The 16,414-nt window shown below is 43.7% G+C and overlaps 2 protein-coding genes across 3 annotated transcripts in view; one reads left to right on the plus strand and one right to left on the minus strand.

Moving 5' to 3' along the window:
• Positions 1-5,917, minus strand: NDUFAF7 (NADH:ubiquinone oxidoreductase complex assembly factor 7). Its single transcript, XM_055816464.1, has 9 exons — positions 5,423-5,917; positions 5,257-5,337; positions 4,438-4,548; positions 3,233-3,443; positions 2,720-2,778; positions 1,870-1,983; positions 1,183-1,326; positions 667-840; positions 1-291 (listed from the first exon to the last, which is right to left on the minus strand). Exons 1-9 carry the CDS (start codon positions 5,702-5,704, stop codon positions 79-81), a joined length of 1,389 nt encoding a protein of 462 aa, XP_055672439.1. The 5' UTR covers positions 5,705-5,917; the 3' UTR covers positions 1-78.
• Positions 5,878-16,414, plus strand: part of CEBPZ (CCAAT enhancer binding protein zeta) — a 17,170-nt gene continuing 6,633 nt past the window's right edge. Inside the window, exons 1-10 of one of the 2 annotated variants that reach the window (XM_055816460.1) lie at positions 5,878-6,058; positions 6,237-7,747; positions 8,806-9,037; positions 9,594-9,765; positions 10,375-10,463; positions 10,968-11,021; positions 11,718-11,820; positions 12,918-12,986; positions 14,805-14,871; positions 16,312-16,412. In XM_055816460.1, coding sequence (XP_055672435.1) covers positions 5,915-6,058; positions 6,237-7,747; positions 8,806-9,037; positions 9,594-9,765; positions 10,375-10,463; positions 10,968-11,021; positions 11,718-11,820; positions 12,918-12,986; positions 14,805-14,871; positions 16,312-16,412 — 2,542 coding nt within the window. In that variant the 5' untranslated portion in view covers positions 5,878-5,914. The remainder of the gene's footprint in view (positions 6,059-6,236; positions 7,748-8,805; positions 9,038-9,593; positions 9,766-10,374; positions 10,464-10,967; positions 11,022-11,717; positions 11,821-12,917; positions 12,987-14,804; positions 14,872-16,311; positions 16,413-16,414) is intronic. The other variant, XM_055816461.1, reaches the window with a different exon arrangement.

Genomic DNA, 16,414 nt, shown 5'->3' on the forward strand with positions numbered 1-16,414 from the left:
TTCCTTTTACTTGTTTTTTATTTAATAGGCTGCTATTGAAAGCTACTATTATCAGACATTTTGCTACAGTATTTGTAATTATTTCAGTAAGAGTTCATCAAATCCAGCAACAGGCGGTAAGGGAGACTTTGAATCTGGCTTATATTTCTTGTCAGGCTGTGCAAGCCTGTGGTGAGGCAGCAGGGCAAAAAAGTTAAAACAGTCCCCCATCTTCTTGGGATTCATCAGCATATCATAGCTGTGAAGTAACTGTTCATGAGTTGCTGTGTCACGTGAATTCTGCAAGAGGACCTAAAAATAAAAAATGTAGGTTACAGCCATTCCTGCCTTCCTATAGATTCCCTCATACCTGCAATCACCAGTTGCATCCCTTTCACTTACACTGATGTAACAGTGCCATAATGTTCAGTAGAACCAGTAAGATCCTGGTGCAGCTCATACATTGATGTATGGAGCAAAGTTTAAATACTCCTAAACATAATATGATCAGTTTATTTTGAGGGATCACGAGTAACTTATATCTAGGAGAAGCAACTCTGATCCCACACCTGCATGCTGTTTGGAACAACTTTCTTTTAAAATCAGATTATTATAAAAGCTCTCTTGCTGCTTAAGAGCATTGCTTGTGGAGCAGGAGAGTTCGTGTACCCGTAAACACTATGGTACCTGGAATCGGAGGTCAATGCCCATGTTTTTTAAAAACTCCCGCTGTTTAATGGGGCCCAATGTGGCTGTTCTTCCCTGTGTCATCTTTCGAAGATAGCTGAAATCAACATCTGCTGTCAGGTCAGCTGTACCTGGAGCTTTCAGCACATCGTGAAGTTTGTGATTCCGGAAACCCTGAAAAATTAAAATCAGAATATTATACTCAGCCATCATCCTGGCTACCCTAGCTAGTCTTTGCTAGCCCCAAGTTGTGCGTGTGAGGGGTGAAAACAGCAAATTATACTTCTGAGATAAACTGAGCAAGGGCTCAGATTATCCTCTCCAACTGACAGAAACCCTTACGGGTACTGATTAAATAGGAACTCAATTACTCAGTTTTATGATTGCAGCATAATGCAGTTTTTGCTATTATATCCACCCAAGACCTTTCACTTACAAGAACCTAACGATCCAAGTGACAAATAAAAGATAAAAGAGTATATTGGCTTATTCTTTCAGCGTAAATGAACGACTTGCCCGGAAAGTGTCAGTTTTGGTTCCATCATGACCATAATCGGCGATCAGTGCAGCCCCGCCGTCCTTTTCTATACGACAGGCAAGTCTCTGAATGATGACACCAGCCTCAGGACACACTTCCACATGATCCCTCGTTTCTTCAGGCTAGGGCAGTGTTCAGAGAGCAAAACACCTGCATTAGCAAACAAATACAGGGCAAGAGTTCTTCAACACTTGATGTCTTGGGACTCTTGTCACTTTGTTGGGGCACACAGGTCCAGGGGCGTAAGCCAGACTACCTAAAGCTTGAGCTAGTTTTTACAAAGTCATTTTCAGTTAGTGTCTTCCAAGTGCTGAATTTCAGTCATCTCTTCTATAACCTATATTTGACTGAAAAGAAAATCTTTCTAACAATTAAGAACACCTGCATCAGGTGAAACTGCATTACTGTGGTACTGAAAGAATGGAAACTGCTCTTCAGCCACGTGCACCTTCAAAAAGCCCTTCTGTGTGAAACTTTTTGTGCTGTATTCTCACAGCATACAAAGTTAAATGCCTGTGGAAGTTTTGCAGAATGGAAAGGGTAAAGCTGTATTTACTCAGATAGACTAAGATCCCTCCTCTTGCTCTCAAAGTAACTGAGAAGCAGTAAATGTACTTGAAAGAGTCAGTAGAGATGCAAGTACAAACAGGTAGGCATAATCTTACCTGAATAAAGTTTTCTGTTGCAGGGGTACTGGATGGTGACAAGACAAACCGCAGCTGGTCAGGAACTTCTGGATCTACATCAACCAACACTTCACGCCAGCCTTTCTCTGTTCTCTGTTTAATGAACCCAAAGTACTCATTTTACACTCTTAATAGCTACAACAGTATCTTGTTATTTGATTGAACTAATCTCAAGCATTTTCACAAACATTTTAGGAACATAATATGTATTAACAACAATTATTCGTTCCTACTTAATTCCAGTAACTGCCTTGGAAAAAGCCTGTGGAAGAGACTCATCTCCAGAGTCAAATAAAATACAGGTTTAGTTACACTTAAAAGGAATGAATGATGCTGTTTAGAAAAATGCTGCCTCTTCTATTGACAGTGCAACATTTAACCAAAATAAAATATTTATATTCTACCAGTGATTTTCATAAACTATTTACCAAATCGAAGTTGAATATTTCTTCTGAATCCTAACTAGCCTCTAATTTGCTATTCTCATTACCATTCAAATGAAAGCCCTTCAGTCTTTGTTAGCAGTGGTGCATAAAATAACGCGGAAATTAAAAGCTTCATTAAGGTACCGTAAGAAATAAAAAACCTTGAGACTCTTCTCAGCAGAAAAAAACCCTTTAGCTTTCTACAAGATTCTCCATTCAAGAACAATTACTAGTTTTACAGTTATCAGCTGAATTAAGACTTATTTGTTCAAATTAAGTTAGAAATATTTGATCACCAGAGACAGTGCAATGCATGTGTCTAGTCTGGCACCCTGATTCTGTGCTTCCTCAGAGAAAAGGCACTGAAGCAGTCGGTCACAATTACAACAATCTTCTTGCTGTACCTGAAACTTATGTATTGGCAGGGCATCAAAAAACTCATGTGCTAGGTAAAAGCTGTAACCTGTGGGAAGGTAAAAAACAATGCATTAAATTATTAATGCTTCCATAGCAGCTTATGATTTTTAATGAATTAAGCTAGTTAATGTGGTTGTGAAATAATTATCGTTACTTCCAGCTTGGATACATCAAAGACAGCATTTCTACAGCTAGCTCTAGCGTCCAGTCCAAGAATTTTAAATAAGTATCTCATGGAAGGAGATTCAGGCAAAGCCAGTAAATGGTTTCCCATGATAAGAAAAAGTGAGAGTATATGAAATTGGGTAGCTATCCCAAAATGAAGGTAGTCGGAACAGGTAGCAGTTACGAAAAAGGAGTCAAGATCCTGCCTAAGAACCAACACTTATATTAACTACTTTTCTATCCATTATGAAGGCTACCAGAGAAGTATTCCATTATCAGAAGCTGCAAATGGAGGAAGGATGCCATCCCTGTAACAAGACATTCACGCTCCTTACCTGACGGCACATCTTGAATGTCTCTGTACCAGAAAATGGGAATCCCAGTCTTGCTAACGCCCTTCATGTAAGCAGACTTGTCCTCGGGGTTTGACTGTGCCTTCCCTCCCGTCAGCATTAGCGCTTGGATCTCACTGAGTTTGGGACTCACTTCTACCAGATGAATAGAGACATCACATTTACTAAGCAAAGATGCAAGCTGGTTGAAGACCTATAAAGGCAGATGAATTCTATTAGGCAGTCACGTGCTGTGTACATTAAAGGTTTAAGAATTAACCTTTAATCTCATTATTTCTATTCAAGATAAAAGATTTAGTTGGTGTTCATTTAACAAAATAGTTTGAGTGAAAGAGACTGCATTTTGCTCCTTCAGAAGGAGGTGGGAATTCATCAGTTTTAATAAAAGCTTCTATGCTTCTAATAAAGTTGGCAAAATACAGTGCATATTACATAGGGCAATGACATGAAATGCTAATTTAGAATAGTAATAGCCTGAGAATGAGTAGCTCCTTTAAGACCCGCAGAGGATTTAGCATTAGGAGAAAAATGGTTCAGTTTTCCCAGGCATGGTAAACAAAAGTGTTTGATATCCTACATTTCACTGTGCTTATCAGTTTTTTTTATTAATATATGCAAATATGACAAAAGTTCTTCTGAGATACTAAATCCCATTAGCAATCAGGTTTTGAATCAGTAGTATTCTAATTAATAGACAGCATGCAAGCATGACTGAACACAAAGGGCTAACTGAGAAGAAATAAGCCCCTGAAATCCCCAAAGGAACTGACACACCTTCACTGCTGTATTATTGTCCTCCCCGCCTCCCTGCTACACTGAGGCCCCCCTCCCAGGAACACACAGCAGCACTCAGGAGTCCTAAGCAGTTTTCAGTTTGGATAATGCTTTCCCATGCAGAAATAATTTGGAGTATTCCTGCCCTCCCCTTCTACCAAGTAGCACTTGAACGATTACACGTGTGCCTGCAGTGTGCCCACACTGGCCCATGTTCTGCTTTCAACTGACACAGTTGAGCTCAGAAATACGCATATATTTTAATAACAGTCTAAGCTGCAAATCTCCTGACTGAAATGATTTTAGTACTAGGGAGGGTTAAATCCTGAGAGCAGAACATCATTCCTTCAGGCTTCAGAGTAGCCACGGCATAAGGCTGGAAATAAAGAATATTAATATTAGTTTTCACCTACCCGTAACATATCATCAGCAAGAGTGCCCCTCCCCGGGCCCAGTTCCACCAGCTGGAACGCTTTAGGTTTGCCTGCGGCTATCCATTCACTGACACACCATATTCCTATTAACTGACAGTGAGAAACAACACAAAGAGTTACAGTAAGAACTTCAGAACTTGCGGAAAGCAGTACCTGCCTTTTGTCTGATAATAACTAAGATACTACGGCAATACTCTCTCTCCACATTTCAAAGTTCAGAGAAATCATTATGATACATAACTTTGCCCTCTGCTCTTTTTATATTAAAATCAGTGGCTGGCTGCTGTCAGCCCAGCTGAAGCAACTCTCCATCACTAAAGGTGTGGGGCTCCCCTGGCTGGAGCGTGAACCTTTGCTAAAAGCTCCAGTGCTGGCTGCTGCCTGGCCAACTGCCCCCCCGGCAGCCACCCTCCACCCAGTGCACTCCCCAAAGCTGCGGGGAGAAGGGCGCTCAGGCAGCCGTCCTACCGCAAGCGACGCACAAGCCAGAGCGAACCCGACCAGCGTCTGAAAATGGTTTTTGTGTAGTTTTCACACCGGGAAACTACCATCACTCTTTGTATTTATAAACAAGTTCTGTATGAAACCAAGGGTTCCTACGCCCAGGTGTGCCTCAGGCTCAGCACAGGAAAGGCCTCCCCCCCCCCCCCCATCACCCACAAAACCTGAACGCCCCTGCCCCTGCCAAACCAGTTTTCTTTTGGTAAATGACCTGAAGCCCGGACTCGCTGCTCGGGCATCCCCCAGCGCGGCCCCCCCGCCACCCCCGCAGCTACCGACGGAGAGAGGCGCCGGTACCTCCCCGAAGGCCTGGCTGATCTCGGGGGAGGTGACGAAGTCCCCGCTGTCGCCGATGCCGCCGCGCCGCGTGTAGTAACCCTGCGGGGGGAGAGGGGCCCGGGGCCCGGTGAGCGGCGCGGCATCCCCGGGTGCAGGGTCACGGCCCCCCCGGCCCGGCCCGCACCTGGCCCGGGTTGGTGAGCGCCTCCCGCATGTACTCGGCCACCGTCACCGGCCCGGTGGCCCGCAGCTTGAGCAGCAGGTGCCGCAGCATGGCGGAGCCCCGGTTGGGCCCCTCGGCCCCCGCCTCGCCCCCCGCGCCCGAGGAGGGCCGCGCTGTCGCCGGGAGAGGAAGGGAGGCGGAGGGGGGGAGGCGGCCGTTGCCAGCGTGACAGGGGAACCGGCGGCGGCCGGCGGCACCCAGGGCGGCGGCGACGAGCGCGCGGCGCGCAGGCAGCGGCACCATGGCAGCGGCGCCCGCGGGCGGCCCACCCGCCGCAGGTCCTGGCCGTTTGGTGGCCGCGCCGCGTCCCGGCGCCCGCGTGAGGCCGGGCCGCCCAGCCTGCGGCGAGCTCCCTCCACCCCCCTTGCAGGACCTGCCGTCCCGCCCTGCCCCGCGGCCGGAAGCGCGCCAGCGCCGTGGCTTCCGGCGGGCCGCAGCTTCCGGCGGGCAGCGATGGCGGCGCTGTGGGACTTCGGTGTGAGGAACCCGAAGGAGGCGGGTGGCGGCAGCGACGAGGAGGAGGATGATGAGGAAGGAGAAAACGGAGATGGCGAAGGGTTCACACTGGATGAAGTGCTACGCCTCGGCGGCACCAAGGTAAGGGGGGGTGGGAGAGAGCGTGAGCACGTGGCGGCGGCCCCCCCCGCCCCGGGCCGGGCTGAGCCGAGCCCGGGCCGGGCCAGCGGGGAGCGGCGGGGGGTCTTTGGGAGCGGCTCGGGGAGCTTGTGGCCTCGGGCCAGGTCCGCCTGTAACGGCCGTGCTCTGCCGCCCGCAGCAAGACTACGTGATGCTGTGCGCCGTGGATGAGGCGGAGGAGATGGTGGACGGCGGCAAGAAGGACGCGATCGACGACTTGAAGGAAGGGGAGCTGGAGGCGTTCGTCAGCTCCCTGGGGCTCGGCAAGTATGCGGAAAGTTGCTTGGTGGTGGAGGAGGACGACAGCAGCAGCAAGGAGAAAGAGAAGACCCCAAAGAAAGAGAAAGGCAAGAAAGAAACAAACCCTCCTTCATTGGACGGGAAAAAAGGGAAACAAGTCAAGGAAAAGGCAAGCGTCGTGAAAGGCAGCAAGAAGAAGCAAGGTGGCAGTGATCCGGACCAGCACCTTGCAGCAAAAAAAGAAAATCTGGAAGAAGATTTTGAATTTTCTATTAGGCAAGTGATACTAATCAAACCAGGGGGCAAATGGTATGATCTAGAATACACCAACGAGTTCTCTTCAGAGCCACAAAATCAGATGCTTGTGTCCAAGTATAAGGCCTTGGCCCAAAAGCTGTACCAACAGGAGACAGACCTGTATAAGAATAAGACGGATTATCAGAAGGGGGCCTCTTCGGCATGGATGAAAACTGTTGTGTCATCGGGTACCTTGGCTGACAGGATGGCAGCGATGACCCTTCTCATTCAGGACAGTGCTGTCCACAGTCTGCACTTTGTTGAGAACTTGGTAAACCTCATAAAGAAAAAGGGCAGCAGGCATCAGAGCCTTATGGCTTTGGATACTTTCAAGGAGCTTCTCATTACAGATCTCTTACCAGACACTCGAAAATTATGGTCTTTCTCGCAGCGACCGTTTAACAACATAGAGAAGATGTCGAGTGGCAACAGGGATTCAAGAGACAAGCGATTGGTACTGTGGTACTTTGAACATCAGCTGAAACTGCAGGTGGCAGAGTTTGTGCAGGCATTAGAAACACTGAGCCACGATTGTCTGACAGCAACAAAATCCCGAGCGCTGGCAGTTGCGCATGAGCTTCTCTGTAACAAGCCTGAGCAGGAGAAAGTTCTGCTTGTTCAGCTGGTAAATAAACTGGGGGACCCTCAGAATAAAATTGCCACCAAAGCCTCTTATCTTTTAGAGACGTTACTTCACAAGCATCCAAACATGAAGGGAGTAGTGTGCAGTGAGGTGGAAAGGCTTTTGTATCGGTCAAACATTAATGTGAAAACTCAATATTATGCCATTTGCTTTCTAAATCAGATAGTCCTCAGTCATGAAGAAAGTGCATTGGCTAGCAAGCTGATAACTTTGTACTTCTGCTTTTTTCGGAACTGCATTAAGAAAAAAGACGTGGAATCCAAAATGCTCAGCGCTCTTCTTTGCGGGGTCAACAGAGCTTACCCTTATGCTGAGACTGGTGATGACAAAGTGAAAGAACAAATGGACACGTTGTTTAAAGTTCTGCATCTTGTGAACTTCAGTACCAGTGTCCAGGCCCTGATGTTACTGTTTCAAGTGATGGACTCTCAGCAAACTGTATCGGATAGGTACTATGCAGCGCTGTACAAGTAAGTGATAGGATTCCATTTTGTAATATAAATTTAATTTTATCAGGTAGTCACCACTAATTTAAAGTTGTAGAAATGCTTATTTTGCTTTTAAAATCTTGTGTATTTGGTCTCATTGGCTAAAAGTTTTTGATGTTTTGTATGAGCTGGAAGAAAATGCATGCCATTTCTTTGACTTAACGTGGGGATGAAACAAGTTGGTAGTGATGGGTCCTGAGAACACAACACATGCATTTCATCCTTCGCACTGCTTTCTGGTGGCATGTTTTAATTCCAGATGTTACTTGAAACTGATAGAACTATTTCTGAAATCCCTTTTTGGATTACTCTGGTTTAGTCACATGATAGACTAAAATCTTGTTTCCTTTTTTTTCTTCTTTCGTACAGGGGAGAGGGGGAATATTATGTTTACACATTCTTTAGATGACTTAATTTGTGTAGTTGGAAAGCCTTGTGTTATCAAAATGTCTCTTTTTTTTGTCCTAGCTGATTGTTGGGACTTTTTGTAGGATCCTTACAGGCTTCTGTTTTGTTGACCAAAGGGAAGCTGTTGATTTTTTTTTAAGGAGGGAGCTCAGGTTACCACAGAATGTGCAATGTATTTAAGGGCTTTACAGTGCCTGGCAGCCTGGGAAATATGTGGAGTAGAAAATGAAGTTGCCAATACATATATCTGGTCTGATTGTGAAGCATGCCAATTGCTAACCATTTTCTTTCTATTTTTTTGCACATCTGTATAGATTAGATTAATTTCTTTGAATAGCTCAATTTTTGAAGCAGGTTTCAGCTGAACTCAGTTTCCTTATATTAACAGTTTGGGGTTTTTTTGTTTTCTGGTAGGAGGTTTTTTTAATCTTCCATGTCTCATATATATCTAGAAATATTACAGGGCTGATGACAGTTCAGGGTTGATGGTAATGGTTTTGAGGGGTGGGGAACAAGCTGTTACTGACCTTTTAGATGGCACTCTGAAAAATGTAGATGATTGTTGTTAATAGCAGTTATTATCCTACATGCATTATAACAATCGTCAATGTTTTCTCCTGTGTGTTCTACAGAAAACTTCTAGATCCTGCTTTAGCAACGTGCTCAAAGCCATCCATGTTTCTTAATCTTGTCTATAAATCTCTGAAGGCAGATGTAGTGTCACGGCGTGTGAAGGCCTTTGTGAAGAGGTTACTTCAAGTCACTTGTGGACAAATGCCACCCTTCATTTGTGGAACCCTGTACCTTCTGTCTGAGCTTCTGAAAGCAAAACCAGAGTTAAGGGTCCAGTTACAGGATCATGTGGTATAAGATGATTTCTTTCTCTCATTGTTTTTTCAATAAGAGCTGTTTTCATAAACACCTTTCCCTAACCTGTTTGTTAGTAACCTGAGAGCTTGCTAGTGTATTCTGCTACTGGAGGAAGCACTTGAGCAATTATAACTACATTAAAAATCTGCACAGATGAAGGCGTTTTAAGCGTTCTAGTGGGGCCTATGGACTTCATTCGTGGAGAGAAGATTATTTTGCTAAATGCTGTATAAGTAAGCAGGTGAACATTTTTCACCCAGAAGCTTTGTCAAAGCATGGCCTGTTTGGTGGTTCTGTCTGCAGTCTCTGAAGTATAGCTAGGCAGGACTGGGTTTGTTTTTTTCCTTTCTGGGGAGACACCATTACACTTTTGTGATATAAGCTGCAAAGTTCAATTTTAAGTCCTGTATCAAGGCCAACAATCCATTGCTTAAACATTGGCCATCATTTGTTTATATTTTTGCAAGTAGCACCTTAAGAACTATTTTTCTAATAAATCAGAATAAAACTGGAAAGGAAAAGCTGTTTGTTAACATTTGTTGTGGTTTAGGAGTCGGATGATGAAGAGTGCTTTAAGGATCAAAAAGAGGCTGAAGAGGATGAGGAAAAATTTATGGATGCAGACAAAGTAGCAGGTGAAGAGAGGAGCACAACAGAAGATTCTGCTAAAACAAACAATTCAAATTCAACAGCCTCATGGGTGCATCATCTGAATATGGGAGGTAAATTAGAAGAAATTATAATTCATTTAACTTGTAACATTCTGTAACAGGGACACGATCAAGACTTGTAAAATTAATTGATTAAAACATTATTTTAGCTTTTCAAATTCAAGTTTGATTCAAAGCAGTCCGTCAGAGTAATTATCTGTTAGCTCAGCAGCAATGAAGAGTCTGTATGAAGCTGCTAGTGTCTCACTTCATGCAGTTTACTGCATTTGTGCCGAAGCAAAAAACTGGCTTGGGAAATTTTTGCTTCCATATTCAGACACCTTCAAAGCAATGTAGCCAAGGTTAGGATGTGTAACTGCTCTTCGCTTGTGAAACTTGCTAGAACATTTGAACCTGCTTCAAGTTTCACTCTTTCCTGAAGATCTTTTGGAATGGAGCAGGGGTTTTCAGGAGCTTCCTTGGAAGCACACAGAGACTCACCTGTGCACCTGATCATACACTGGGGAAGGGGTGCTGAATATAATCCTTCCTTGCTACTGGATGAATCTTTGGCCTGTGCAGCTAAGCATGGTGGGCAGCATTACTGTCATGTGAAATGAAAGTAATGTTCTCATAAAATTGACTGAGGAAATTTAAGTTTTCATCTCCTCTGCCCGTCAGGCAGGAAGAGTGGAGCTTTGTATGATCCTATGCACCGAAGTCCTTTATACTGCGGCGCCGAAAGTACAAGCCTTTGGGAACTGAAGAAGGTAAGGCGTTCTTACGCTGCCGATGACTGTGTTTCGTAGTGTGACCCTCGTATTGAGAGAAGAAAATTAACGTGGTTATTCATGGGGTAGCTACCTGGGTAACAACAGGAAGGTTAAAGCTGGCATTGTTCAGCGTTAAGCTTGTATGTGTTGCATAAAAAAACCCGCTGATGCTGCAGAGTAGGGAATAGGAATTTGTAAGTGGAGATTTGAACAGTAATAATCTTTCTTGACTTTTGGATCTTAGGTATGTACCACTAAAGCTTTTCAGTGTTGAATTAAACAGAATTGTAAGTGAGAATGTATTTAGTTAATGCAAATGAAAAATTAGAACTTGAAGTTGTTCAAGGGCAGGGCACATCAGTGTTGCGCTGCTGCATGTGTCTGTGTGTTACAGAGTGCTCATATGACAAGGTGGTGTTGTGAGGAGTCTGTTAAGTCAACATGAGTAATGATTGCATTTATTTTTAAAGCAGAAATAAATAAGTGGTTCATGTTTTTCAGCTTTCTGAACATTTTCATCCATCTGTGGCCCTATTTGCAAAAACAATTCTAGAAGTAAGTGCTTTTACTAGTCTGTAGCTTTGAAGTTTGATTTTTATGTTAGCTGTTTTTGCCATTTGAAAAATATATTATAAAGCCATCTTGCACCCTGGAGATCACTAGCAACTCTGCAGCACTGTAACATACACTCAAATCCAAAACTTTTCATGGAATTGAAGTGTTTTATGTAAAGAAGACTACTCACAGAAGTAATTAACTTGGTAGAAAGGTGGGTATTACATGATTCCTAATGCTTTTTTTTAGTTTTGGTCTGTCTTTTTGTTTAAGATGGGGTATTTATGTGGGGAACCCAGGTGTTGAAACAAATTCTTTGTTAACTGTTGTGTTACGCCAAAAATACTCAAACCTACACAAATAAATAAAATACTTATTTTTCATTTGAATATATGGTATCCAAATAGTGCTGAGTATTAACTGTTATTGGCATACTACATTGCAAGGCACTTCATCACTGAAACAAAGTGAACAAAGGGGTTTTTCATTAAGAAAATAATGAGCTTGCAAAAATAAGAACCTGTACAGGAGTGTCTTAACTGGTCAGGCTCATGTGATGAAGTATCCCCAAGTCTTTGTCTTTTTAAAGTGTGGTTTAATGGTCTTGGACTGTGTTTACTTAGTTCTCTGTGTTTTATAGTTACTGTCTTTCTAAAATCCAGACCTTAATGATTTTTGGCTTTCTTGTTCTTTCAGGGAAATCACATTCAGTACTCTGGTGACCCTTTGCAGGATTTCACGTTAATGAGATTCTTGGATCGCTTTGTGTACAGGAATCCCAAACTCCATAAAGGCAAAGGTATGAACTTCCCTGGACATACTAGCATATGCTCTTGATTAGTGATGGAGACCAAACTCTCTTTCTCTCAGATTGCCTAGTAACCCTTTGTGCTTGTCAGATATTTGGGGTGCATGTGGTGCAAGGAGTGGGATCTGTCTTCAGGGCTGCAAGAGCAGCGTCTCAGAACCAGCTGACAGTCACATGCTGCTGCCTCTCATACCTGCAGCGCAGAAATTGTTAACCTAGCAGGAATAAGCAAAGTGATAGGGGAATGTAAAGACTACAGAATGGTTGATTTGGAAGGTCATCTGCTCAAGCAGGACCACCTGGAGCAGGCTGTCCAGATGGCTTTTGAGTGTCTCCAAGAATGGAGACTCCACTGCCTTTTGGGGCAACCTGTGCCAGTGTTTGCCGTCACAGTGAAAAAGTGTTACCTGATGTTCAGACGAAGCCTCCTGTGTTTCAGTGTGTGCCCATCACCTCTTGACCTGTCATGGGCACCACTGGAAAGCGCCTGGTTCTGTCTTCTTTATACCCTCCCTTCAGGTATTTATAGACATTGATGGGATCCCCCCGAGCCTCCTCTTCTCCAAGCTGAACAATCGTACCTTTCCTCACAGAAGAGATGCACCACTCCATCATCTTAGTGGTCCTTTGCTGGGCTCTCTCAAGTGTGCCCATGGTTGCCTAGTGCTGGGGAGCCCAGACCTGGACACAGCGCTCTGGGTGTGGTCTCACAAGTGCTGAGTAGAGGAGAAGGATCACCTCTCTCCACCAGTTGGCAACACTCCTCCTTGTGCAGCCAAGGATACTGTCAGCCTTTTTTGCCGCAGGGTCACATTGCTGGCTCATGGCCAACTCTGTGTCCACCAGTTGCTTTCCAGCTGCTTTCCAGCTGGGCAGCCCCAGCATATACTGGTGCATAGGGTCGTTCCTCCCCAGGTGGAGGGCTTGGCACTTCCCCTTATTGAACTGCACAAGGGCCCTGTCAGCCCATTTCTCCAGTCTTTTGAGGTTACGGATGGCAGCAAAACCATCTGGTGTATCAGCGACTCCTCACTCTTCTGTATCAGCAGTAATAAAATGATTTGTTTCTGATTTATGTTCTGCTGCAGAAAACACCAGCAGTGTGGTCATGCAGCCGAAGAAGAAACAGTTTATGAAAGATACACAGAATCTTGCAGGTAAGCTAGCCCCTTTTCAGTAAGATTACGATTTTAATTATCGTAATAGATTACGATATTTACGAAATACTTAATTTACGAAATTAAAGATTCTTGGCTGGTTGTGGTAGACGTGTCATCTGTGTTGTCTGCGCTATTTCTGTTAGCAGTAAAAGAACTGTCCCTCAGGAATGCGGTGGTGCTGCCTGATGGTCAGGATCAGGTCTCATCTTGTAAGTGTGCATGGAATCTCCACAGCTGAAACTTTGGATCCATTGAATCGTTTTAAGAACAAATGACATAAAGCGGGTTACCTCAACTGTTAGTCTCTTGAGTAGGAAAACTTGTCTTCTACTGCAGCACTTGGCTACACGCCAAATTTTTAAGACCTTTCTTTTCTCTGTTTTCCCTCCCTAAATGCCAATTATTTTTTATTGTAGCAATTCCTTTTTCTTAGCCAGTGCATGATGAAGGTCATACCTTACGTTTAGCCATCCCATTGAGAAATGTATGAACAGTGTAGGAGGTTCTCAGAGTGTGTAGGAGAGAACTTCCTGACACAGCTGCTCAGCGAGCCAGCCAGGGAAGGTGCCCTGCTGGACCTTTTTAACTGAACAGAGAAGGACTTGTGTGTGGTGGTGTGATGGTTGGAGGCCGTCCTGGGCATAGTGATCACAAAATGATAGGGTTTTTGATTCTCAGGGAAGTAAGGAAGGGGGAGCTTCCGGGCTTTACATTGGGTTAAAAGCTGCCTGGCCGCCGAGCCCAGGGAGTGGTGGGGAATGGAGTTACATCGCGCTGGAGGATGGTCACCAGTGGTTCTCCAGGGCCCAGTACTGGGGCCAGTTCTGTTTAATATCAATGAACTGAATGAGGGGATCGAGCGCACCCTCAGCCAGTTCCCAGCTGCCCCCAGGCTGGGGGAGCGCTGACCTGCTGGGGGGCAGGAGGCTCTGCAGGGGGGTCTGGGCAGGCCGGGCCGATGGGGTGAGGTTCCACAGGGCTCAGTGCCGGGCCCTGCCCGAGGGTCACACCAGCCCCCCGCAGCTGCAGGCTGGGGCAGGGGCTGGGAACTGCCCGGCGGGGAAGGGCCCTCAGCACTGGTGGGGCCACATCTCGCACCCTGGGGTGTTTCAGGCCCCTCACTGCAGGGGGGACGCTGAGGGGCTGGAGCGTGTCCAGAGCCGGGCAGGGGGCTGGATGTCAGGTTTTGGAACAGGCTGCCCAAGGAAGTGGTTGAGTCACCCTTTTTCTCCTTTGGTTTACTTCTGAGATGAGGGAGGAAAGGGGAATGTAGGAGGGTAAAAATCTTGTCCACAGGGAACCTGATCAATACCCTAGTCGATCTGCTCTTGCAGCATCCTATTTTGCTTCAGTTCCTCAGAAGTGGTGGCAGGGTGATGCTCAGCATACCTAGCAGGTGTACAGTCCTGCCTTGCAGCTGCTAATGAGCATTTCTACTGCCCGCAGTGCTGGGCAGAAGTGTTTCCAGTGTTTTAGTGTATGACAGCTAGTTTATCTTATTTCCTACTTTTTTTGTTTTACTTTTTTTTAGAATGCATTCCTGCTTTAGGTGATTGCAAAACCTCCCTTGCTTATACATAGATTAAAACCTGGTTAGGGCTGTGCCCCCTATGTTTTTCCATAGGGTCTGCTCCTAAGTATCAGTATGTACACTGAGAACTGTTACTTTTAATAGTTTGCGAGATGAGCTCCACTTTATTTAATGAATGACACTGCGTACCTGTGTAATTTTATCTGTGCATGCTGTTTAACTTTTTAAAAGAGTAACAATCATTTCAACTGGAGATGAAATCAGTTTGTCCTTTGTTTTTGCAGTCAACAGTAAAGAATTCCGAGCCAAAGATGAAAGCAAAATCCCAGTGAATGAAGTGTTTTTTCACAGGTAATGAAATGCTTATGAGCATTCCATTTAAAGGGTTGTTTTTTAGAAGCAAAGCTATCAAAACCAGTTACATTTCGTAACTATTCTCTGGCATTCCAGGTGTTTTCAAAATGTGATTAATTTGAGTGACTTCTGAGGACAGTACTTTCCTTAGAACGTAATTTCAGTATTTTTCAGAAGTCCTTGGGAAAGAATATCACTTATGAACAAAGGCTTATATCACTTATGAAATCAGTGCTTATAGCCCAAGATTAAGTAACTTGACATTGTAATAAAGAAGCCTTATACAATGGGTAATGGTGAATGTGGTAATTCTTATGCATTAGAAGTGTATTTATAAAAACCTGGAATATACCTTGTTTACATTACTAGCATCAAAGTTTATTAGAATGGAACAAAGCAAAAAAAGTCAGAGGAGCTAGTTTTCTGTGTATTTATTTTTTTTGTATTCATAGTTCTTTCTGTTTAGTTGGCTTTCAGATCATGATATAAAAATGCAACTGCAACACTAAAATTGGAGTGATATTTAGCAAAGATTTGTTCTTACTAGATCAAAATACTAGTTATATGTGAGGGTCTCCTTAGGAATTAGTGTTTGAATTAACTTCATTTATTTTGTGTAATTAACTTTGTGGGGGTTTTTTTTGTTTTTGTTTAATGAATTCATTGCTGTAGGGGCTTTTAAAATTTTTGAAGTATCAGGTTAATGGAGTTTTACTATTTTTAATTAATTGATATTATAATATCGAGGATTGTAATATAAATAAATAAAACAGTGGTATTCATTTTGAGATTGAAGAAAAGCAGCTTAAAGTCATGCCCCTGTCTGAAAAGTTAATGGTATTGTTAAATTAAAGATGACTGACACTGAGATTACACATTGAAAGTCTTCCATATGAAGTGCCGCACTCGTTTGCTCTTATATATGATCAAAATTGCCTTCTGTGTTTGGTGGTTCTTTAATATGAAGTGAAGGAGAGAAAATGGTTTAAAATAGCTGACGGAAGGTAAAACTAAGCACACAAAAGAAGAGGGCTGGGGAGGACATGTTTAACAGAACTTAACGGATGAGTCTGTTGCATATATTTTATTTTCCTCCCAATTAGATTCAGGTTGAACTTGATCCTTTCTTCCTTATCAGTATAAGGCAGATTTTCACATCTTTCCTGTGCCCTTTTATAAATTCACTATGTTCAGAATAATTTCTGGCACTTCTGGTTGTGAAATTTGTTTTAAATCTTACAGTACATGGCTTACTCTTTGAAAACCAAAGTAAATCTAAATCTCTGATTTGAGATGTGTTTGAAACCATTACTTAAAATTTTAAACTGGTAACATACATGTTAAACAATCTGCAAGGTTGTTTTTTTTTTTATTTAAAACCTTGTCATAAAGATCATCACTTGTAATTTTGTGTCTGAGATCAATATGTTATTTCAGATTTTATTCAAAGTTTGATAAGAAGAGAGAGAAACAAAGGCGTCAGGATGATGAAGAGAGTGTGGAAGACGTAGATGATGATGAATTTGAAAGAGCATTGGGT

This window comes from Falco peregrinus, chromosome 11 (genome assembly GCF_023634155.1).
Source record: "Falco peregrinus isolate bFalPer1 chromosome 11, bFalPer1.pri, whole genome shotgun sequence".
In the NCBI taxonomy this organism is placed as follows: domain Eukaryota; kingdom Metazoa; phylum Chordata; class Aves; order Falconiformes; family Falconidae; genus Falco; species Falco peregrinus.